General features: G+C 41.0%; 2 protein-coding genes across 3 annotated transcripts in view; both read right to left on the bottom strand.

The window, feature by feature from the left end:
• The window catches only part of LOC117247090 (MAGUK p55 subfamily member 3-like), a 41,706-nt gene extending 36,243 nt beyond the window's left edge, over positions 1-5,463 (bottom strand). For both annotated transcript variants that reach the window (XM_033611295.2, XM_033611294.2), the window contains exon 1: positions 5,238-5,463. The gene's annotated coding sequence lies outside the window, so the exon portion shown is untranslated. The remainder of the gene's footprint in view (positions 1-5,237) is intronic.
• Positions 5,464-9,287: 3,824 nt separating this feature from the next.
• Positions 9,288-22,914, bottom strand: part of lrp2b (low density lipoprotein receptor-related protein 2b) — a 52,093-nt gene continuing 38,466 nt past the window's right edge. Inside the window, exons 60-81 of the mRNA XM_033611982.2 lie at positions 22,609-22,725; positions 22,407-22,523; positions 22,006-22,143; positions 21,467-21,589; positions 20,401-20,529; positions 19,466-19,597; positions 19,002-19,127; positions 18,675-18,818; positions 18,387-18,552; positions 18,123-18,251; positions 17,600-17,820; positions 17,289-17,471; positions 16,841-16,960; positions 15,837-15,924; positions 15,622-15,689; positions 15,331-15,511; positions 13,915-13,978; positions 12,826-12,957; positions 11,952-12,041; positions 10,190-10,273; positions 9,964-10,020; positions 9,288-9,642 (exon numbers count right to left, since the gene is read on the bottom strand). Of these exons, the coding sequence (XP_033467873.1) occupies positions 9,616-9,642; positions 9,964-10,020; positions 10,190-10,273; positions 11,952-12,041; positions 12,826-12,957; positions 13,915-13,978; positions 15,331-15,511; positions 15,622-15,689; positions 15,837-15,924; positions 16,841-16,960; positions 17,289-17,471; positions 17,600-17,820; positions 18,123-18,251; positions 18,387-18,552; positions 18,675-18,818; positions 19,002-19,127; positions 19,466-19,597; positions 20,401-20,529; positions 21,467-21,589; positions 22,006-22,143; positions 22,407-22,523; positions 22,609-22,725 (2,636 nt within the window). The 3' untranslated portion in view covers positions 9,288-9,615. The remainder of the gene's footprint in view (positions 9,643-9,963; positions 10,021-10,189; positions 10,274-11,951; positions 12,042-12,825; positions 12,958-13,914; positions 13,979-15,330; positions 15,512-15,621; positions 15,690-15,836; positions 15,925-16,840; positions 16,961-17,288; positions 17,472-17,599; positions 17,821-18,122; positions 18,252-18,386; positions 18,553-18,674; positions 18,819-19,001; positions 19,128-19,465; positions 19,598-20,400; positions 20,530-21,466; positions 21,590-22,005; positions 22,144-22,406; positions 22,524-22,608; positions 22,726-22,914) is intronic.

Here is a 22,914-nt window from a genome sequence, read left to right on the forward strand (position 1 = left end):
TCATTACATATTTGGATTAAACTGCATTTTTCCTTGTCCTAAAATAAAAGTTGTTTTTGTTTGTGCCTTCTGTTGGCCACCACATAACCCCACTCCATTGAGAAAACTTGGTTCCAACAACAAAGCTAACAGTTCTGGGGTAAATCCTCTCTGCTTTTATTCAGCCTCCTCCCATACACACTTGGCCCATGCTCCTGACCTTCTTTCTCTCCATCTCTTCCTCCCTCCATCCACCCCGCTCTCTCTCTAATTACAAGAGGCTGAGAAGAGCTTAAAGCCGACATCTTTCTCTCTTTTTTCTTTTTTTCCCCCCTCCTCTCGCTCACTGAGTCTATCGTCTAAATACTTAAGGTTACCACCGGCCATATGGTGGTATTATCTAGCCTCCTTGATTTAAGACGGCAGTGCTCGTGGCTGTGTGCATCGCCGAGGATTTCAATGAATACAATGAAGCAGATTAGAAAGGACTGGGAGATTAGAAGAGGAACTGAATAGCAGTAAGGATGCAGCTGAGGCTATATTGGAAAGCATTTAGTTACCTTTTCTGAGCAAAAAGACGTGGATTACATTCACTTGTATTTACAGCAAGAAGACTCAAATGAAAATGAAACAATTATTAAAATAATTATCAAGCCTTCTTGTGATCAAAAGAAAATCAATATCTAACTATTTTAATAACTCATTGATCCTTTTAAGTCACGCAAACATACAGGTGTCTGCTTTTCCAGTGTGGGGAGTTGCAGCTTTTCTCAATCTCATATCATTACATGAGTTTCTTTTTTTGTTGCATTATGAAGTAAAGGAATCCGATTTACTGGTCCATCTATATCCCAACCCTCACCTATGGTCATGAGCTCTGGGTAGTGACTGAAAGAATGAGATTGCGGATACAAGCTGCCGAAATGAGTTTCCTCTGTGGGATGGCTGGGCTCAGCCTTAGAGATAGGGTAAAGAGCTTGGAGATCGGAGTAGAGCCGCTGCTTCTTTGCGTCAAAAAGGGTCAGTTGAGGTGGTTCGGGTATCTGATCAGGATGCCTCCTGGGCGCCTCCTGTTAGAGGTGTTCCGGGCACGTCCCACTGGTAGGAGGCCCTGGGGCAAATGCAGAACACGCTGGAGGGTTTACATATCTCATCTGGCCTGGGAAGGCCTTGGGGTCCCCCAGGAGGAGCTGGAAAGTGTTGGGGTGCTTTGCTTGGCCTGCTGCCCCCGCAACCGGGCATCGGATAAGTGGATGAAAATGGATGGTTGGTTGGATGGATGAAGTAAATGTTGATGCACAATATAGTGAGTATAGAGTGACACCATCAGCATTTAGATTGGTTCCCATTAAGGCTTGCTTTCTCTGTGCAAGTGTCCGCCACCAGGTACGATCTCTCTAGAAAATGAGGGCTAGATTTACAGCACAAAGGAAGTGCCTCAACAATGCGCAAACAAAATAGGATCGAGAAGGATAGCCCTTTTGTTTTCAATGGTAGCTAACGGTCCCCAGTTGCCGATGAGTATCAATGTAAGTTCTTGGCCATATCCCTAGTAGTGGAAATGGCTGACAGTGGAACAACCAAAGTAACTGTGGTAGTTGCTTGCCCGTGAGAAAATGTTAAGTGATCCGGTTATTTTTGTGCCACCGGTGCCAACAATGTACCATGTAAAGGTTTCTGCTTTTCCAGTGTGAGGGTTTGAAGCTTTTCTCCATCTCATATAATTAAAAACGAAATCTTCTCCAGTTTTTAGCCACGCTAGCAGCGGTGCAGACACCCATGTCTACGTCAGGATAGATTGTAATTATTTTGGTGACCCCATGACTGTTCATCTTTTCCCAACTCTTTGGTTTATGACTGGATACCTGCAAAACTCATGACATTGCCTTCTGTTGTACCTTGTTTTGAGTTCTAATTAGCAAATGCTAGTATGCTAACACTAAGCTAACATGGTAAAACATACCTGCTAAACATCAGCATTGTCACTGCGACCATGTTGTAGAATTAGCAGTTTAGGAACTTGAGATATTTTCTGTTCCAATATTCCAATTCTTCTATAGACTGAAATCTACCTGCTCCCTTAAGGAGTTAATTCTCTATACTACTGGTTTTCTTTCAAGGACATTTGATCATGACTGATTATGATTGATTACTATTCCCTTACTGCAATGGAACACTGTGTAAAATCTACAAAGACACGTCAGTATTGTCCTTGCTGTAAGACTCTGCTGTCAGCTTGTCTTTAACTCACAGTATGAGCAGCATTAGTCGTTCGGCTTACTTATACTTGTTGGTCAGGTTCATTAATTACTATTTTAGAGTCTGCCCTTTACAGCATTTGCATACAGACTTTATACAAAATGAATTATTCATGATTTGTTGACCCCAATCGGGAAGTTTTCTTTTTAATCATCTCAGTAATGTAGGGAGTTGAGGGAGTTGCTCAAGGAGACTTCAGTGTGTCTGCTTCCATCCTAATAAAAACATTTTGATATTATACTGAGAAACAATTTGTTAGTTTGAGCTCTGACCTTCTGGTAATCACCAGGGGTTGGGGTGGGGGGGGGGGGGGGCAATTCTTAGATGCATCAGGCATGAAGAAAAATCAATAATCTGAAACTTAAAATTTACTTCGCAACAGGGGTGGGCGATATGGCCCTAAAATAATATCATGATATTTCAAGGTATTTTATATATTCATTTTATTTATATATTATATATGTAGTTTTTTCACGTAGGTTTACATTACCAAAGGTTTATGACACTTGACGACACCGACTCCCATGTGCACACAGTGAGAGAGGACAGGAGAGACGCAGTGCTGCTGCCAGAGGAGCTGCTGAATGAGTTCCCTCTTAGTGGTAACTCGCTATAAGAGTCTGAGAAGTCCGGGGCTGTTCATGAAACATTCAGGACGCCACAGTTTATTCCACACTACTGAAGCTGCTCCTCTTTTTAGAACCACCGCGGAGTCGATAATCATTTCGCTTTCAGCCGTGCTTGTTGTTGCCGTAGGTAACAGTATGACGTCAAATGTCAACAAGACGAAATATTTTATACTTTGAAATATCTAAGCTGTGTGTTTACTATTGTTTTGTTATTGATTTTTAATATCATTTCTCACTGTTTTCCACTGGCTGCTGGTGCTCACATCTGTGTGCTGGATCACAACAGCATTTCATATTCACATTCCTCTTCTTATCGTCTAATGACTGACAGTAAAACCCTCACTGATTGTCCCTTCAGTGCTTCGGCTGATTGAGTTTCCCACTCCTTCACTCTGTCCCCTGGCGTCTCTCCGTCTCTGCCTCGATGTCATTTATCTTCACCAAACTTGAGGATTGTGACGAGATAATTCATCCTACTAGTAAACTAGGCATCGGCACAATCTACAGTCGAGTCGGAGTCGTACTTTATTATACTGACATTGTGTTTGGAGAGCTTAACCCTTATGTCACTGTCCTCTCTGCTCACATACACAAACATGCACGCCACCTGTTTGCCAGACTCATTTGCTGTTGGACGGGTCCCGAGAGAAGACAGAGAGGGGAGAGGTCGTCAACATACTGCTGATGCCATCTGCCCACCACTCTGTGTGTATGTGTGTGTGTGTGTAGTCCATCCACCACCTATAATGCCACCCACATGGCTGGGCTGACATATTTGGAATATGACAGATTTCATTCCAATTTCCATTTGGAAAAAAAGTTGCCTGCTGTACATTTTGCGAGGGTATAAAGATAATCTATAGCAACAGCACAAAAGATTCATAGTGTTCCTTTGTTCATGAAAATGAATGTGTTCTAGTCATTTTAAGAAGTGAAAAAACAAAAGCATTATACGTCTGCAACCCAGACAGGATAATTTAATCTATGAAACGTCAAAAAAATACTGCCCAGAGCCCGAGCTGACATCTTCAAATGTCTTGTTTTTGTTCAATCAGAAGTTCAAAACCTAGATATTGAGTTTAAAGTAATATACGGCAGAGAAAAGCGGCATATCCTCTCAATTTAGAAGCTTGAACTAGAAAGTTTTGGGCATTTTTTGGCCTATTATTTTTCTGGAAATCAGCTAATTATTTCAGCTCTGCAGGATCTATAATAAAAAAGGAGGATGATTTTTATTTGCTGCTACCTTGAGAGGAATTTACTTCAGATTTTAATTGCTGTGGAACAAAAATGCTGGATATAAAACATAACACAGAGCAGAGGAGGTCAGGAGCCAGACGGCTTTTAAGAGGCTTATAAGAAGAACATCACTTCAGAACACCTTCCACTCGCTCGCCCACTCCAAGACACAGCTGGGTGGAAAAATTACTTCTAGTGTTGAGAGAGATTGAATTTGGCCGTGGGACGGAAAACACCGACATTTGTGTGTGTCTCATTTCAGGATTTTCGACAGCCAAATGGGTTTTTAGGGGCGGAGGAGGACCTTGACATGATGGCTGACAGAGTGCCAATCTGGCTGGTGGGGAGGCAAACTTTAGAGGCTTTGTGACTGATGGCTGATGTTAAACTCCCACTGCGCTCATAATGATATGTGTAAATGCACCAAGAGAACAGGACTGTAAACAATGTCCTGTCCATTCAATAAATCTGCTTTAGTTGCACCATATTCCACCCAAAACATCACATATAATTATCATAAAAGGAAGATAAGTGTCTGGACTCAAGATGCCTCTTAACCTTACACTTGGTTTAAGCACATTTTTCCTTGAGTCCTTGTTTACTAAACCCTCTGTGCATAAAACCTGACCTTCATTGAATCTCTCTGGCTCTCCTGCACACCAAACAAGCCATAAAACCCTGTCCTGCCCTGCAGCAAAGCGTGACCTACTCATTGCTCCAGGCCTGTCCTGTCAACCACCATTAACTGGTCCTCCCTTTTTAATTCATCAGAAGGAGAATTTTTAATCATTTAATTAGCTTATTTAGCAGTCTATGGTGGTGCATGCCCATGTGCAATAATCTGTCACACCAGTTTAATCTAATATTGGGGTTGGCAATTAATCACAGGTGATGCACACCCTCATTAACATGCAGCACAGGCAGCATGCACATGGTTTCACTCAGACATGTGTTTGGGAATCTAAATTAAATGACGCAAAAACAGAGTGAGGTTTTGTCTTTGCTGTCTCTACATGTGTGCAGATGAACACTACCTGTCAGTGTCCCTGGGGCTGTTATTTTCTCTTTGTCACACACAGAGGTAAAGAGCAGCACAGAGTTGAGTCAGTGCACGTTAGAAAGCATCCTTACCTTGTTGAGGCTCCTCTCAGCAGCGCTCCTGTTTGCACCGACACCGCCTGTTCCTAACACCACTGTGGTTCTATCTTTCTTCTGTCTGTCTTCCTCTCTGTGTTTCTCCCTCTTCACTCCGTCTTCAGCGGACTGGTTTTATTTCTCTGCTTGCTCCATCCAATGTGTGTCTCAATGAGCCGTCCCTTCCCCCTCTGTCAGTCACTGTGCTTCGCCCTCACTCCCTTTCTTTGTGCTGCCTTCAGGGGCTCCTCGTAATCTACAACATCCAAGATTCACGAATGGAAATAAGATAATGCTGCTGTTTGCTGGTTGGAAAATGAGGAGAAAATGGGAAATAGTAAACAGTAAAGAAAGACATTTGAGTATGGAAGCCGGGAACAGCCATGTGCACAATTATTTTTTTAATACTTTTGTCTCTCAAGTTTAGAGTTCTTCAATCTCAACCTGCGCCGACTGCTGGAAATGCGCGCTGATTGGCCGGTTGGGTCAGGCTGGGTTGTGGGAAAGACAAAAATAACATAAATTTGGAAAAAAAAAGAAAAAAAAAAAGTTTTAAATAAATAAATAGAAAAATAGTAAAAAGTGAACACTATTATTAATTTATTGATTGATTAATTGATATAATCACCCTTTATTTATTTATTTATTTTGCGGTAGCCTGGTGGCTTTTGACCAATGACTGGCCGAGGAAAACAGAGAGGGTGGGGTTAAGGAGCTGTCAGTGTCACTGTCTGGAGGTCAGAGAGTAGACAATGTGGGAAGATGGAGGTGGTGATAATTAAGTCTAAGCTAGCCAAAGGTGAATATAAGGTCGCCCTGCAGGCTGGGAGAGAAGGTGGGGAGCAACTAGGCTCCGTGCTGGGCTCTCTGTCCCTCCTCTCGGCCAGAGCAGGGAGCTTTTTTTGTTGGGGAAATGCAGTGTAGAGAGAGTCAGTGATAATTTTCTGCAGGAGATGTGCGTGGCTTGCACCACCACATAGCTGGTGTGTCCCAGGTGTCAGAAGCCACCTAGTGCTTTTTGGGAGGTGGGGCTTGGTTGGGCTCAGGCTCAGTATTTTGTATGATGATCTCAGTCAGGCCAGGTTTGGGCTTCATCTCACACAGGCCGGTTTGAATTGGGCTATAATTTGTTTGGCCCATTGAAAACTCTACTTGAGATCAAGAAATGTTTCTTCTTATTACCTGTAATGTTTAGCAGAGATCAGGAGTGCAGTGCCAACATGCATAGACGGCATCTTGACAACTGATTTCAGATAAAAATGTCAGATCAAGGAGTGCTCATTACTGATCAATACATCAGACTGTACTGCAATCAAGATCCAGTTATGAATCCTCTGTCAGCCATGACAGTAATCTTGATGGATAAAATCAGGTCATCAAATGAACCAGACCCTCATTTTCGAGTTCTCCATAATTATCCTTTTCTCCTGCTAAAATTGTCTTTTTATTTTGAGAAATCTGCCTTTTGTTTTTACCACAAGAAAACAAGCTTTGTCATCTCAAGATAACAAAAATAATTAGGCTACCTTGTGATCTTGAGATGACTGCATTAAAAAGTAATTACAAGCACAGCCATTCTCGGCTTCTTTGGTACAATATCAAATGTGTCCTGAAATATTACATAACCTTGTGTCACCTGTCTGGTGTCATTATTTCAGTTTTCTTTCATAATTTAGCTAAGTTAAAAAAAAATGTTGTGTGCAAACAGGGTAACTGGGCCAGTAGTTGCCCAAGAGCAATCTTTTTCCCCCAGTGGTTCTCTGAAAGTAAAATCCATCCATGGCATCTGATCATTGTTGAGTGATTGTTTAAAGTGGTTTTAAACTGTGCAGTAAATGATTTCACTACAACTGAGAACCGAACTGAACACCAAAAGCAAAACATGTATGGAAGCCTATTTCTGCCAGGAAAAGACCAAAACTGATGTTGGGGATGACAATTAATACTCATATTAGGGGTGTAACAATATATTGGTACTGACAATAACTGTGATATTTACAAAAGAAATATTGATATCATGTTAATAATACACAAGACAATATTGTGTGAATAATCATCTTAAAATCTTTGCTGTGTCTCCCTCCTCAGCACCATCTGGTTGCCTTTTACCTATCCATGAAGTGTAAGTACTCTTTTTATACTCTTTTATACAGTTATGGTTAAAGACTCTCTCCACCTCCTTATACTCATATTTTGAGTGTAATTCATTTAGCTTTTTTCCCGCTATGGCTACTGCGATAATATCGTTATTGTGAACTCTTTTGGCCACAGTTATTGTATCATGACAATCTGATATTGTGCCAGCCCCAAAGCTGACTAATAAGATAATGACTTTTGCTCACATGATTGGTAGATTTTCTCAGACATCATAAATGTCATAATTCTCATCATACCATCACACAATACAGATACTGAATTTGAGCGTAATTTATTTGCCAAAAAGACATTACTCTTTTGGCATAACTCTTTTGGCCATGATAATGCAGTAATGTGGTATTGTACCTGCCCTAACTCATGGTAAGTCAAATTGTGCGTGCAATTGTGTGTGTCATAATTTAGACTTCACAGAAAGTCATAATATTGACTCATGTCATAACTCCACTTTTCTTTTATTTGACTCAACATTACCATTATTATTTTTTGTCATAATCTTTCATCACATTTTTCTTTTCCTGGTAGAAATGGGCCTCCATACCAACTATGTAACCATGGGCGAGTTTAAATTCAAAACATTGTTTCACTAAAAAATAATCTTTAAAAAAGAGAGAGAAAAAAGGCGTGAAATGGTGTGCAACAGGGTTTGAGGTATGTTTTCTCTCGTTTGGTGGGCATGTCAGAGGTGACACACAATCCGCAGTGCCATGTATATAAATACATGTCTACTAGATCTTTACATATTGTGCTTACAATTTTTGTTTATATTTCACACTTGCTTTAGCAAAGTAAATGTATTTTGCGGGCCAATAAAGCTCCTCTGACCTGAATCTGATTAGACTCAACACAACAGGGCTTTCAACACATATCTGTTTTTCTTTGAATAAACATTTTGATACATTTTGTGGCAGCTGAACACAGCTCTGATGTTGAACCAATCACCTTACCTCTTTTGGGCTGCTGAAATGGCTTCACATATTCAGGTATGTATCTGACATATAAAATAAATGAAGTTGTTGATTCATTTAAAAAAAAAAAGCTCCTTCTTCCTTCAATTAGTAACAAAAAATAAAATTCTATTTAACAGGTAAACAATAGACATCCTTACTGTTCAAGACAAATTTCCCATTAGAAAAGCAAAGTAATCTTGAATCCTGGAAATCTCAATGTTGGATCATTCAAACGAACTGAATGTTTGTTATTACTCTTTCCGACAGCTCCTGAAGGCAGCACAGTGTGCACACATGCTGCAAGCTGCACGCCTCTCTGGTCCACCCCTCTCAAATCCATCCATTGCTATTCATCCCCTCCCTCCATGTCTGTGTCTCTCAGTGAGCGGTACAGTACATGTTTTGGCTGACAGTCAGTGACGCCTTGTGGGGGACCGGTGCTACGAAAACATGGACTGTGAATCATCCTGGACCTGTTACAAACATGTAAACACACCCGTCCCAGCTCCCTTTGTATTCCTCCCTATTGTGTTTGCACTCTTCTTCAGCCCCTCTATCTGTCTGTCTCACTTCCCCTTTGTCCCTTTGCTCATCTGGTTGGCCTAGTTGTTGCGAGCTCACAGAGACCTTTATGTGTTCAGACGTTTGTGACAGTGGGAGAAAAGAGGAGCAGTCACAGCGGTTGCCCTGTGATCACGCTCTGAACTGTGGCTCTCTGTGTTATTAAACGGATGATGAGAAAGCATTTCATCTGAGCTCAGTGGGTCAGATACAGTAGCTGGGGATCAGAGTCCCATCGCTGATGAGCCAGTGGATAACGCCAGTGACAGATCCTCCTGTGATATGTGCGCTGCTGCACAAAGAAAGACAGAAGTAACAGGGAGACTGTGATACGATCAGTATCAGGAGCTTCATCTAAAGGCCTTAAAAAACAGATGTAGAGTAATTACAACAGCAGCTTTAATATTTTACTTTCTCACAATCATAATGTACATAAAGATATAAAACAAACCAATTATGAACACATCATTTACAAGTTATATTCACTTTGTTCACTTACTGAACAATGAAATTAAAGTTAATTAAAGCATGTCAGTGATACAAAATATGTCTTTCTTTTACAAACTGATTTGTTCAGAGTCTGTCAGTGCTCAAGATGGTCTGCTTGTTCAGTTGTGCTGTTACTCCAGCAACGCCACGTCCTCCATGATAATGAAAGAGGTTTCAGTCCTGATACGTGGTCCAGTCTAATCTCTGATGTTGAGGTCACATCAAATGTCAGAGTCTGGAGTCTTCTCCTGTTGGGAGATCACACTTACTAACAATGCCAGCAATGATACGTACTGCTTTCTGTCATATACGTACATGGCATATTTTGCATTTTCAACAATTTTGTGAACAGCCAGGTTAAGTCTGAGATTAAAATCATGTTGGATAATTTAGAAAACAAGACTGTCACTACAAAACTGTCAAATTAAAGTAAAAGTCTACATAAATTTCAAACTTCGCAGTAATCATGTGCAGAACTTTTACAGCTCTGCATGTCAAAATTAAATCTAACCAGTACTATCAAAACCAAAGCGACACATTCAACTTGTTTATTGTCATTCTGGACTCACCGTGTACGCTGGGTTTTTGAAAGACACCAAAGCGTCGTCCTTGATGGGTTCAAACAGCTGGAGAAAAAGGAGAAATGAAATGCTTCAAATGTGGATACATATACACGCAAACATCCACACAGAGAGAGATTTCACTGCCTTCACATCTTCTATTGACAAAACAGTCCACTTCAGATATTGAGCAGTAAACACTGTGTAACATTTGGACATATGTCTCCATGGCTACCTGCGTGCTCGAAGCAGCTGGTTGTTTAGAAGTGACATCAACATCTTCTGCATCTGAGCTGAATAATGGGTTCACGAAAGGCTCCTGAAACAACCACAAAGGTTTAAAGAAATATTAAAGGGCGGATCCATTATTTTATTTCATTCTATTAAATTTATTGAGGTTTTTATATGATTCAGTAGCTTCCCAGTAGATTTTATCTATGTATTCAAATCTACACATTCAAATTTTGGCCAAAGTACGTTATGTTTTAGCACCAAAATGTAATTTCCAAAGTCCTTCTGAAAACGTTTTCCCACGAGACCAGGCATAAGTTTCTGCATGATGACATTACTGCATATAAACCGCCTAATTTTCCTATCTGTGACTGAGGCAGACCTTTGAGATATTCCTTAAACCCCATATCTTGCACTGAAGCTTAGCACTGTACCGCTGTTGGCGCGACATTAGTTCGGATCCCAGAGTTACACCCTAACACAAACTAACAGATCAAGGCAGGGGTAGACCAGCAACTCCCGTGTTCTGAGAGGTAAAATTAATGTAGACTCATTGTATTTCCACATAAAATATTTAAATAAACACTTCCAGGTCATAAATCAAATATACATCTGTCATCATTTTCCCGCCTTTTTATCTTTTGACCATCCGAGAAGCATCTAAGCCCTTCACTTGAGAGAAAACAGGGTGAGTTTCCATTTGCACCTGGGGCTACACGAACATGGTGGGTAGAAAGGGTTTTGTGGGGAGAGGAGAGCCTGTTATAGGGTTATTTAAAAAAAAATCCTAAACAGTCATACAGTGTTTAAGTCTCAACTTTTACTAAGTTATTCCACCTTAAAGTATAAACCTTATAAGTTTAGGAGTGACATTACTCTGCCAGACACGAGAGATCACTGTCAGAAAAGGAGAATAACTACATGTAAGTGTTTTGACTGAACAATTATACTGTATTCAATGACATATGATTAAAAAAAATATATAACTGCTGCCCAGAATACCTTGACAATACAGAATACACAGTTCACTGCAGTCTGAACACCGTGTCTCTTGGTAGCAGTTTTTAATTTCTCTTGAATGATGGGTCCACAAGGCGTCAATCAAACTTGTTTTCACCCATAACACCCTTCCCCTGAGATGAGGTGAGCAATCAAGCCTGTGTGTGCATGTATTAAGGTAATGAAGCAAATTCACTGCAGCAAGTGTTCAAAATACAGCGAGTCAACATTCCTGTTTTTGTCAAAGGAGTCTGGTGGGGTTTGAAGAAAGTGATATAACACTTTGATTCCCCGTCAGAAAGGGCTGCCTGGCGGCAGATTAAGATGTTGAAAATATGACATTGACTTTGTAGAAGTACCTCATACAACCCTAGTTAAAAAAAATCCAAACTAACCTTTCAAGTTAACATTATTATCAGCCCTCACTGTTCTAACCTGCATCACCGCTTTTGGCTAACCGCTGAGTGGGTGTTTCCATTTGAACAACCCTGAAGAGAACGCAGATGGATCTGCCCTCTACACTAGTTAGAGATCATCACACAACACAATAAATGAAACTCTCTGGGGTTTGGTCAGTGAGAGCTGAAGAGCTGCATGTGAGTAATCTAACACCTACTCTCAGAAAATGATTAATGACAAAAAAAAAAAAATCTCATATAAAATCTTTTCTCTTTCTCTGAATCATCTTCCTTATTGTGGTATCATACTTTGAGTTATTAGATATGCAAAACATTTGGTTTGACACAAAGGATGAATGTGAAACTGACCTTGTTGGCAGCAGCAGGTTTGTTTGCGCTTCCTGTGGGCTTGTCCACAACTTCAACTTCTTCCGTATACAGGGGATTATTAATGTTTTCCTGAGGGAGGAAACATAGAGTCACAACACTGCATCATTTACATAAAATGTCACAGCAGTACATCGTTTAGCTTCTGTGTTGGTAGACGGCAGAAACATCAGATAGGTCGGACCACCATGTTTAACTACATATCTTTAAACGTCAAAGTTACGGCTGAAAATGGCAACAAACATAAAGAAGTTTGCCAGTTTCACATTATCTCTGCAACTGAAATCGATTGCCAGTCGTCTACCCAGTATTGACTGTTGTTGTTAGTGTGACGTCATGGTGATTCAGTCAACATAAGCAACATAAATATTCTCAGTAAGTCCAAGTGTATTTCCTGTCGGAGTGTTTGTTAATGCAGCGGCTGAAAGGACGTAAACACGGCCCAAAGCTGTTGCCGTAGCAACAGAACAGCAATGAAAAGGTGTTAAAGTGACGTGCTGCATCGTATCACAGTGTCATGTTTATGCAGTATGTTTTTACACGTCTCGGTTATGTGTACCCAGCCTCATTTGACATGAGAGTGCACAGGAAATACTCAACAGCAGTGACGAGCGAGGTGTTTTTCCATTACAGCAAGTTTATATCAAACATAGTGAAATTAAATGGGACACTGCAGTAGGGAGAACATCCATGAGGGAAAAGTGTGTTCTCGACAATACTGGCAAATGATCTAAAATTGTTGCCATGTAGCCTGTCACATATCATATGTCATATATCTGTATACAGACACCAAGCAGGACAAGTTTGAGCAGAACCAATGAACTCTACAGGCGAGCAGTGACTTCTGTTTATCGACCTTGTTTGTTCCATCAGGAGCGGAGGTGGCTGTCATAACACTTCTGGTAGCAGGTTGTTGTCCAGCTTCATATGATGGGTTCTCAAAACTCTTTCCGTCTGTCTCCACCATGGACACAGACATACAGGGAACCTGACATCAGACAACAAGCAGATACAACAAGTCAATGACTGCAACAGCTCTTTGCTTCTCTAAAAGACTGAATCAATGGTATTGAATGACATGTCTGACATGAAACATTTGCTTCTGTCTGAGAGATGTTCCTCATTCTTTAAAAACTTCTCTCAGTGTGCAGCTACAGTTGGTAACTTTTATGAAAAATAACTTTTGCCATATTTGCTGAAACTGTCGCTGTATCCACAGAGAATTAAATGAGACAGATAATCTGTGAAAAGAGAATCATGTCCTTCTCGTCTTCCTACAGCTTCCAATGGCATTTGCCAAAGAAGAAAGTTGCCAAAGAAAGTTGGTGACCCGGCTACCATGTTGGAAACAGTTGAGCCGAAAACTCAGCACCGCCTACCTGCCAGACCAACTTTCTCATTTTATAGCCAAACAGTAAAGTAAGATATGTTTCTGAAACATTTGAGATGAGAAATAGGCAATGCGGTAACAGAACTTTGATTTATATTTGATCAGATCTGCCTAGTTTGAAAATTTGACTGCAGTTTGCGTTAGAGACTCCTTAGCTCTGATTGGTGGTTTTGGCTCACATACCGTAAGGCCATTATCTGTCTCATTTAGTGCTATGGGAATATAACAAATAGGGCAAAAAATTATTTTTGTAAAAGGTTACCTTCTACAGCTTTAAATGTCAGAAATATTATTTATTTTATTTAGATTTCAGATTACAGAGTTAATACAGTGACAATACTGTAGAAATTGATTCTGCTGCTGCTCTGCCAACGGTTTTGTGATATTTAAAATACAAATAAATCCTAATCTTGTTAAGAATGTGTTTATTTTTTCAATAAAATGCTTTTTAGCAATAAAAAAGACCCAATCAGAATATCGATAAAGAACCAGACCATTAAGTAGAATCGTAGTAGCATAGATAAAACCCTAATATTGTTTTGTGTTGCTACTGACCTGTTCACAATTCAGCCGTGTGTCACTGTCCTCTGTGTTCAGTGCATTTGTAGAAGAACCATTTCTGAAAAACCATCAAGACACAGAAATGATTCAGCTGTAACAGGATACTGCTCATACCATACTAACATGTCACAGTAAAACAGAAAACCTATAAGTGAGTCTTAAACTCCACACTGAAAGCACATTAAATTCTAATTTCCACTGAAATAAAACAATCTTAATGCTTTGATGTTGGTCTTGTTTTGTAGTCAATAGGGCTCCCACGCATTAGCATTGAAATTGAAAACTTTTCTATGACTTTTCAAGGACCCATAATAAAATTTCCATGACCATTCACAATGTGTAACACATACATTGCTCCACCTAAAAAATGCAGTACCATTACAAGCGGTAGTGGGGTATGGTATAAGTATGGAAACTTTGACATTCATGACCTTACATAAGCAATACTTAATTTACGGCCTGCAGCCCAGATCTGAGCGTGTTAATCAAAAAAAAAAGAAAAGAAAAAAGTGCCAGAGGAGGATCCCATGACAGAGGTCTGGGCTAAGCCCAAAGTGTCCTCAAATCCTAGAAACACCCCTGTGTAATGTCCAGGTAACATTGTCTATGTGAGCAGCGCATATGCGCCAGGAAATCTCTTGCTTTGTATTTCGGCACCCATGTTGACAGGTTAGAGCAGTCACACTGCCAGCATGAGCAGCGCTGCTCAGGAGTGTCTCGGCTTTTCTGTGAGACGTGCGCTTTCAGCAAAAACAGATGGTGATTCAGATTCAGATTCAATGTCTTAATCTGTCACAGACATGAAAGATAAAAATTAACTCAACATGTTCTGTTCGTTTCAAAATAAAAGCCATCTGACAATATGTCTGTCGTCAGAATTCCTTCGTTTGTTAACACAAGGCTTTTATTGTGAAATACTGTCATGACTGTGTTGTTGACGATGCAGTGGTCTGCACTGCTCTGTAACTTAGTGGAGTACTGCTACTGGCACATGCTTAATCACATTGTCACAACATTATTTTTCTCTTATTCAGATGTAACAGATTCAAACATAATGCCTATAGGCTGGTGTACAATGAGGGAAAGACGGAACGTGGGGAAAATTAAAAAACTATGTAATGGTAACAGCACATTACCTCAACAGTGACAGAAAATATATTTGCTGGTATGTTACTTTATGTGGAGCGTTATCCACAGATAGAATTCTATGATTATCTTAATTCCATGACTTTTCCATGCCTGGAAAATTAGACTGTGAAATTCCGTGACATTTCCCAGTTCTCCATGACCGTGGGAACCCTGAATACAAATTGTACGCTTGGACATTTGTGAAAATAAAACAGTTCAGATGTTACATTTCTGATAGCAATAACCATCTGTTCGATCTTTCCCCTTCTGGCTCCGTCTCACCTGAAGCTTGGCAGGTTGGGCATGGCCGGCATCGAGGGCATGGATGGCATACTGGGCATGCTGGGCATACTGGGCAGCTTGCTCCGTATTACCCCCAACACCTCGGGCTTCTTCCTGGCAACATAGACCAGAGCAACCAACAGAGCCACTATCACCACTGTCACCCCGATCGCTATTCCAACTGAGACGGAGGGAAACGGACACAGCAGAGGGCAAAAGGTAGATTATTAATACTGAAATCTAAGCTTCAACGTTTTAATGATATATTTTCAGCTATAAAATCAACTATACTTGAAGATGGGATTGTGGGATTGTGTCCGTTTGTCTGGCAGTATTCTCCCGTCCAGCCTGGAGGACATCTGTCAGACAAAATACAACATTAGGGCTGTGACATTTCAAAACTCTGCACTCATTTACAGTACCTGTTGACTGAGTTATGCATTTCTCTGTGCATCTTTTTCTTTTTCAGTCTCTTTTATTTGGTTATAAAAACAAACACGTCTCACTTGCAGAGAGCCTTGTTGTCGTCAAAGTAGCAGGTGCCTCCATTTTGACACTGACATGGTGGGGGCATGGTGGGCGGTGGATCAGTCCCTGAGGTAATTTAAATGAAAAACAATCATAACATTACTGTCCCATGGCAGAAACATTATATCACTGGGACTTCAAAAGTTAGATTTATGACTCTACACTTCCTCTTCCCCTGTGTCAAATGCAATTAAAAAACTACCCACACGTTCCCAGCTGAGAGAAAGGAATATGTTGTCCTTGCTTTACATTATACACTATACTTTACCTCCTAAAGAAGTTTAGCAGAAGTTCAGTCAGGAAGACTGTCTTTACACTGTCATTCATTCACAAATCTCTCTGCCTAACTGTCTGGTTTCTACTCTATCAGCTATGTGTGTCACTCTAAATTAATCCAGCCAGATTTTGTCACAATCTCCCGAAAACAATCACATCATTGCTGTCAAATTGTAAACCTGTTCTCTCTGATGATGTCAGCTGTAATTTCAGGATCGACAGATGCCTCCTCCACTCCATTCGCTACCAATCAGTCCTGCTTCTCTTCCCATCATCCTCATCTTCAGCCAACTCTCTCTTCACCTCAACCCCCAGTGTCTAAACTCCATTGGGGGAATATTCCTAAACTAACTATGGTATCTCTGCCCTCTAAATATACATGTCACGATGGGGTCTAATCGCCAGAGAACTTCTCACTATTCAACTTTATTGTGCACCGTGTAATAAATTATTGTTCACTCTAAATAAAGTCTTTCCTGATTGAACTAGACATTTCATGACTCTTGAATCTCAGTCCTCATCAGCCTCACTGACACCTAATTTATTGTTGTGTTGCAGGCTGAGATCATTTAAAGAAAGAAGGAAATGATGTAAATTGTATCAATAATGCTGCAATACAGGCCACAGATGAATTTCTGCAACTTCAGTACATGAAGCCCCATGTTTGTGTGACACATGAGGAAAATAAACAGGTATTTTTTCTTACCAGCGTCACATCTAGTGTTACTGCCGGGGATGAAGCCGGTACCCTCAGGGCAGGCACAGGTGTAACCTCCAGGCCGGAGCAAGCACAGGTGGCTGCAGGTTCCCTTACATGGATTCTTCACTGCAGAGACATTTCATTTCAACAAGTTAAAGGGCATGACTTGCATGTAGTAGTTTTGAGTTTGGTGTCACTGCTGCAAGCAGGACTTTGCAATTACTTCCTGTAGTGACATTTTTTCTTTCTTGCAGATTATGGCTGATAAAAAGTGCAATGTTTTCTGTGCATCAAATCACTGGACATTTATAATGTGTATATATGTCAACCGACTACTAACATAATACATGAGTCAACAATAAAAGGGTGATTAAAAAAAAAAGTGCATTAAACTACATACTTAAAACAGTGCAGTATGTGCCGCTGTGTTTGGATATGTGAGTGTGCAGCTTACTCGCTATGGAGTTGTATCTTTGCTGCTGGTACACAGAGACCTGGGTCAGCCACGGCCCGGCAGTGAGCAGCTTGGTCTTGACTCCGCGGCCAAACTTGTCCTGCCGGAACACCTCGCCTTTCTCCTGAGTGCTCCAATACACGTGGTCCTCGAACACGTTCACGCTGAAGGGGTTTCTCACATCTGGACACAGTGCAACAAAATGTGAATGGATGATGATATTCTCCTTTAGATAATTATGTACCAAATAATTTAATTTACAGTCGCATTTATCATCTCATCTCTTTGATGACTGTACTTCTTGTCCTCACCTATGAAAACAGCAGTTCGACGGCCGCCTCCTGAAGGCAGAACAGACTCTATGCGGCTTTCCTTGGAGTCAGACCAGTAGATTCTGTCATCGTTGGTGAAGTCAATCGACAGACCAGTGGGCCAACCCAGGCCATCGGCAACCAGGACTTTCCTTTCCTGACCATCCAGCCAGGAGCACTCAATCTTGGCTGCCATCCCGCGGTCTGCCCAGTATAACATCCTGCAGGAACGTGGCAGAGATTAGAGTTCTGGGCTCTGAGAAATGGTGCGTTAAAGTGCCTTAATTTTTAGTTGTCCATGACAGATAAATATACCATAACGAGAATTTCCATGAGAGGAGAAAACTGTCTGGCTGCCATGTTACCACTTTTAGTTCAGACACTTTCAACAAATGTTTTAAGTGAAACAAATTAAACCATGTGTAAAATGTATGAATTAGGAAACACAAAGTGACACAAAACTATATTGGTGAATTCTACACACTGGTTCTTAAGAGCCAGTGTGTAGAACCGTCTGTCTCACCCCAGTCGTGGGTTGACAGCCACAGCAGATGGGTGGCCCAGCTCAGTCTTGACTAGGTGCTTCCTGTAGCGTCCGTCCAACAGGGCCACCTCTAATCTCTTTACCCTGGAGTCTGCCCAGTAAAGGTTCCTACAGACACAAGAATTACAAAACTTTCATATAAATTAAATGACTTTTTATTGATAAAGAAATGATCAAGCTCAAGGCACCAGAGTGCTGAAGGGATCGTATCAGGTGAGCTCAGAAATGTCAGCTCAAACACACCTGCCCACCCAGTCCACAGCGATGCCATCTGGTCTGGTGATGTATTTAATGCCAAGGTCAACGGCAAGTCCGATGTTGTTACTGCCGTCATCCACTGAGGGTATGTGTGCTCTCTTAATGGCACCTGGTACAGAGTCTTTACCGGCTACAGTGAAGTACACCATACCTGTCAAAACGCAAAGACATCGTGACACAAGCTCCTTTAGTTTAATATGTGTCATCACTGTATTCCGTGTAGACCCAGCTGTCTTTCATGCAGAGTCTGGTAATAATCTGTGTGTGACATACTGAATCCGGTGTTGTTGTGGTCCCAGTCGTAGTCCAGAGCCATAATGTGCTCCTCTTCTTCGAGGTAGTCGTGGTAAGTCTCGCTCTGCAGGTTGAACCTCCGGATACGAATGTTCTCTGGTAGAAGCAGCAGGGGAGTCGCTCCTGAGGGAGACAGACGTTTACACTTTACCTGTTTCTTAATAATTTTAATTAAAAAGAGGGAGCAGGTACAGCTTAATTTATCTTATGATTCTTGTCAAATCTAAGTGAAGACAAAAAAAATGTGATCTGTATTCTTTAAAATGTCTGTTGTCTAATCCTAGGTTCAGAAAAGTCTGTTCTCACCTTCAGCCTCGCACATCTTGCCATTGCCCACCTTCCGGTAGCCGGGGGCACACTCACAGTCGTAGCTGCCCTTGGTGTTCCTACAGACCTGAGGACAGGTACCGTACACCTCACACTCATTGATGTCTGCAGGAGGGAAAAGAAATTTTGAGAAAGTGTTAAAGGTTTTCATCATATGATTCACTAGATTCTTTTTTTTAACACTGTTAATAGAATTTTGATCAAGTGTTTATCCATGTGCTGACATTTTGTGCATGAGTTATATAGGGCCCAAAAGAGTATCTGTGTGTGTCCATGTTAATTTCGGTAACAAAAACTATGACTAAATACATTCGTCAATGACCATTTTTCCATGACTAAGACAAGGTGCCTAGACTTTCAGTAAGCTGGTCCTAAGACTAGATAAAAAATTAGCTGACAAAGTTAACACTAGTGCGTGTGTGTGTGTGTGTGTGTGTGTGTACCGAGGCAGGTGAAGGTGTTGTTGGGGTCCACTCTATATCCAGGCCTGCAGGAGCAGATGAAGCCGGTGCCGTTCAGGTTGGTGCACTCATGGTGGCACTTCTTCTCGGCACAGTTGCGATCATGGCCAAAATCTGGAGCCAGACAACACAGAGCACTTTATCTGACACACTTAAAACAGTGAGCAGCTCTCTGATGTATGAGCTGCTGACCATAATCGAGGTCACAATGCTTCTCTGCACCTTTATGACTTCATGTATCCATAAGTAAGTACTATGCCCACAGACAGAGCAGGTCTATGTCTCATTATCAGCATTTGGCCTTAACTGAGATATTCTGTTCTGCAATTATGTTTATGTCTTTTAAAAAAAGCCAGTCTATGTTAAAGAAAAGAGAAAATTACCCCATAATTATCTTATCTGATCTTTTTTTAGATAAATAATAAGAACGCTTTCTGGTAATTACAAGATTCTTATCTCAGTATTGTGAAATCTGTACCTTACAATTACAAGATCTATTTTTATAATTACGAGACACTAAATGGATGGGCTGATCAGCCAATTTACACAATACAGAAGCAGTTATCATGAGTAAACATCTAACTTGGAGAATACAATGTGCCTCCATACAAGAATTGTTTTTTTACAAAATTATGTGATCATTTTCTTGTACTTATAAAAATCTTTTCTTTTTCCCTCTGGTGAATGCACTGCTATTATCTGTGTAGATAATGTAGCTGTAATAATGTTCAAAACTGAAGCAAAACATCTTAAATCTCACCATAAAAACTCTGACAATGCAGTTGTCTGTAGTTTTTGGACATTAAGGGGAAAACTGTATGGTCACATTTAATACCAACATGTAATAACTGATTTCAGACTGGCATAGAAAGAGGACACCTCCAGTGAGTGAATGAGTGATTTGTCGTGCTACTCACTGCAGCCTAACTCATCAGTGCGGTCCCCACAGTTGTCATTGTGGTCACACACGTATGGCAGGGCCACACAGTGTCCGTTGGTGCACTTGAACTCTTCCAGTGTGCAGGGCGGCAGCGTGGGCTCGCGGCCTGAGAAGGACACAGTTAGAATGAGTCATCAGCACAAGTGCACAGGGAAGGTTGAGTGGGTATACAACCCGTCTGTGGAAACACGTCCACCTCCGCTAGTCTGACATTGAATTCAGAGCTTTCTCTACAGTGTCGCTCTTCAGTCCCCGACTGTCTACATACCGAAAAAGACGAGGGAGACAGGTGTTTAAATTAGTGGACTACCCACACTTGTAGATGTGCACATAGACAGGCATACTCCCACACAGTCAGGCACTCAAATGTAGGCATATACTCAAACATGGCAAGATACTACATTCACTGAGTCACATGTTAAATCGGAGGATTCTTCCCAGCTTCGCCTCTGTTTGTCTTCACCGTCTCCTCTCTAACAACAAATGGCTTTGGCTGAGCTTGCCGACATCCACCTCCTCTCTGAATCTGTTTAATCTCCTCTCAAAATAATTTGCTCTGATTGATGTTTAAGCTGATTGTGTAACAATTCCATAAAACAGACTATTTCCTTATCCCTTGTATGTTTCAGGCTTTGTGTCCTGCGCAGAAACACGGATATCGTTTTGGGATTTCCCATTTCATTGGCCTCAGGGAGGAAGGTTCAGGAGGCATTAGTGATGTTCCGACTAATCCTTGAGGGTCCCAGAAACTGATGATTAGTGGTGCATTTGCTGAACCTGAACTTATTACAAATCTGTTCATGACTATGTTTAAAAAGAAAGGGAAAAATCATTTTTTTTAATATTACAAAGAAACTGTTATGTATGCAGTACCTTACCTTTAACTCTTACTCCTAACTATTTTTTGATATCAGAGAAACAATCTGACCTGATATTAACATTTATTTGTTTAGCTGTCTCTCAGTATCTGTATATTTAAGGAGCAATGTTTTTATTCACAATAACCCCGATGAACTAAACAGATTGTGGTGTGTGTGTCATACAGAGTTCTTCCTTCTCATCACTGCCGTCCCCACAGTCGTCCTTCTGGTTGCACAGCAGGCCGGAGTAGATGCAGTAGCCGTTTTCACAGCGGAACCTGGACGGCATCTCACAGGTGATGTTGACTGGTGAAACACACACAAATCTGATTTTAGAGCAACCTTTGCAAGTATGAAGTACTAAAAACACACTGCTACTTTTAATCACCGTAGCTTGTAAGGTCTTTGTTGACTTAATTATGAGGCAGATTTGGAAGCAGTTGCAGAGCTCCAGATTCTTTAGTGACTTTATAGTACGGACTGAATCACAATGTTTCCAATAATCCCCAGGTATAAAACCTAGATCTGTCTGCATCTACGTGTCTTTGTATGAGACAAATTCCTAACATAAAAATCAAATATGTTTTCAATCCTTAGATTAAACTCATTAGTTCACATCAGGATTTGAGTTGTGATGTGCTTTACAAAACAAATGATTATGTCAACCACACAGGGAGAAATACAAGCAACTACTAACAAGACAAAAACAGAAAGTTTCTCACAGCATAAAGTGAGCTGTTCGTCAGAGCGATCCCCACAGTCATCGATGCCATCACACACCCAGCCCTGGCTCACACACAGACGGTTTGCACACTGGAACTGGTTGTGAGGGCACCAGCGGCCTCCTGGGTAACGAGTAGCTGTTGGAATAAGGGGAAACAGTTAAATAGTTAATAACTGATGTCAACTGTTGGCAGATCTTTACTTTAAGAAGATCTGTTGATTATTTCTTGATAATTATTATTTCTATGATTTTTTTTAGCTCAGCCACTCTTCACTCTTGCACATAATACAGAGACTATTATGCCATGAATTACACACATATGATATTGGTAAATATAAAACATAATTTTGAGTATTTAGTTTTGTGTGTAACCATGCCGTCTTAATGCTGTTAACTTACGACAGCTGGTCTCATCTGACAGGTCCTGACAATCAGGTCGGCCATCACACTGCAGAGCATCGGGGATGCAGTGACCGGAGTCACACTGGAAGAAACCTGGACGACACGTCTGCAACTCTGGAAGAGAGCCAGGATGGTATCGTTTGTTGTTTATGACAGTGAATGCTTCAAGGAAGTGAGTTTGTGTGCAGCGGCTGCTCACCACAGTCCCGTTCATCCGAGTTGTCCCCGCAGTCGTTGTCATGGTCACACACCCAGGTCCCAGGGATGCACTGTGCATCGTCACATCGAAACTCACTCTCAGAGCAAGGCCTTGGCTCTAAAGACCACAATTACCACAATACAGAGACAAACATATCTTCAGTATGATATCAGAATGAGGTCTTTCTTTGCCTACATACCCTACACAGGCTCAAACTATACAAACAGGTTTTACGATGATTTCAATTTATTTGTTTCAGTATTTAATGTAAGTCTGAGTGAAACAGGAAAAAAAAAATCTAATTTT

This window comes from Epinephelus lanceolatus, chromosome 21, assembly GCF_041903045.1.
Source record: "Epinephelus lanceolatus isolate andai-2023 chromosome 21, ASM4190304v1, whole genome shotgun sequence".
Classification (NCBI taxonomy): domain Eukaryota; kingdom Metazoa; phylum Chordata; class Actinopteri; order Perciformes; family Serranidae; genus Epinephelus; species Epinephelus lanceolatus.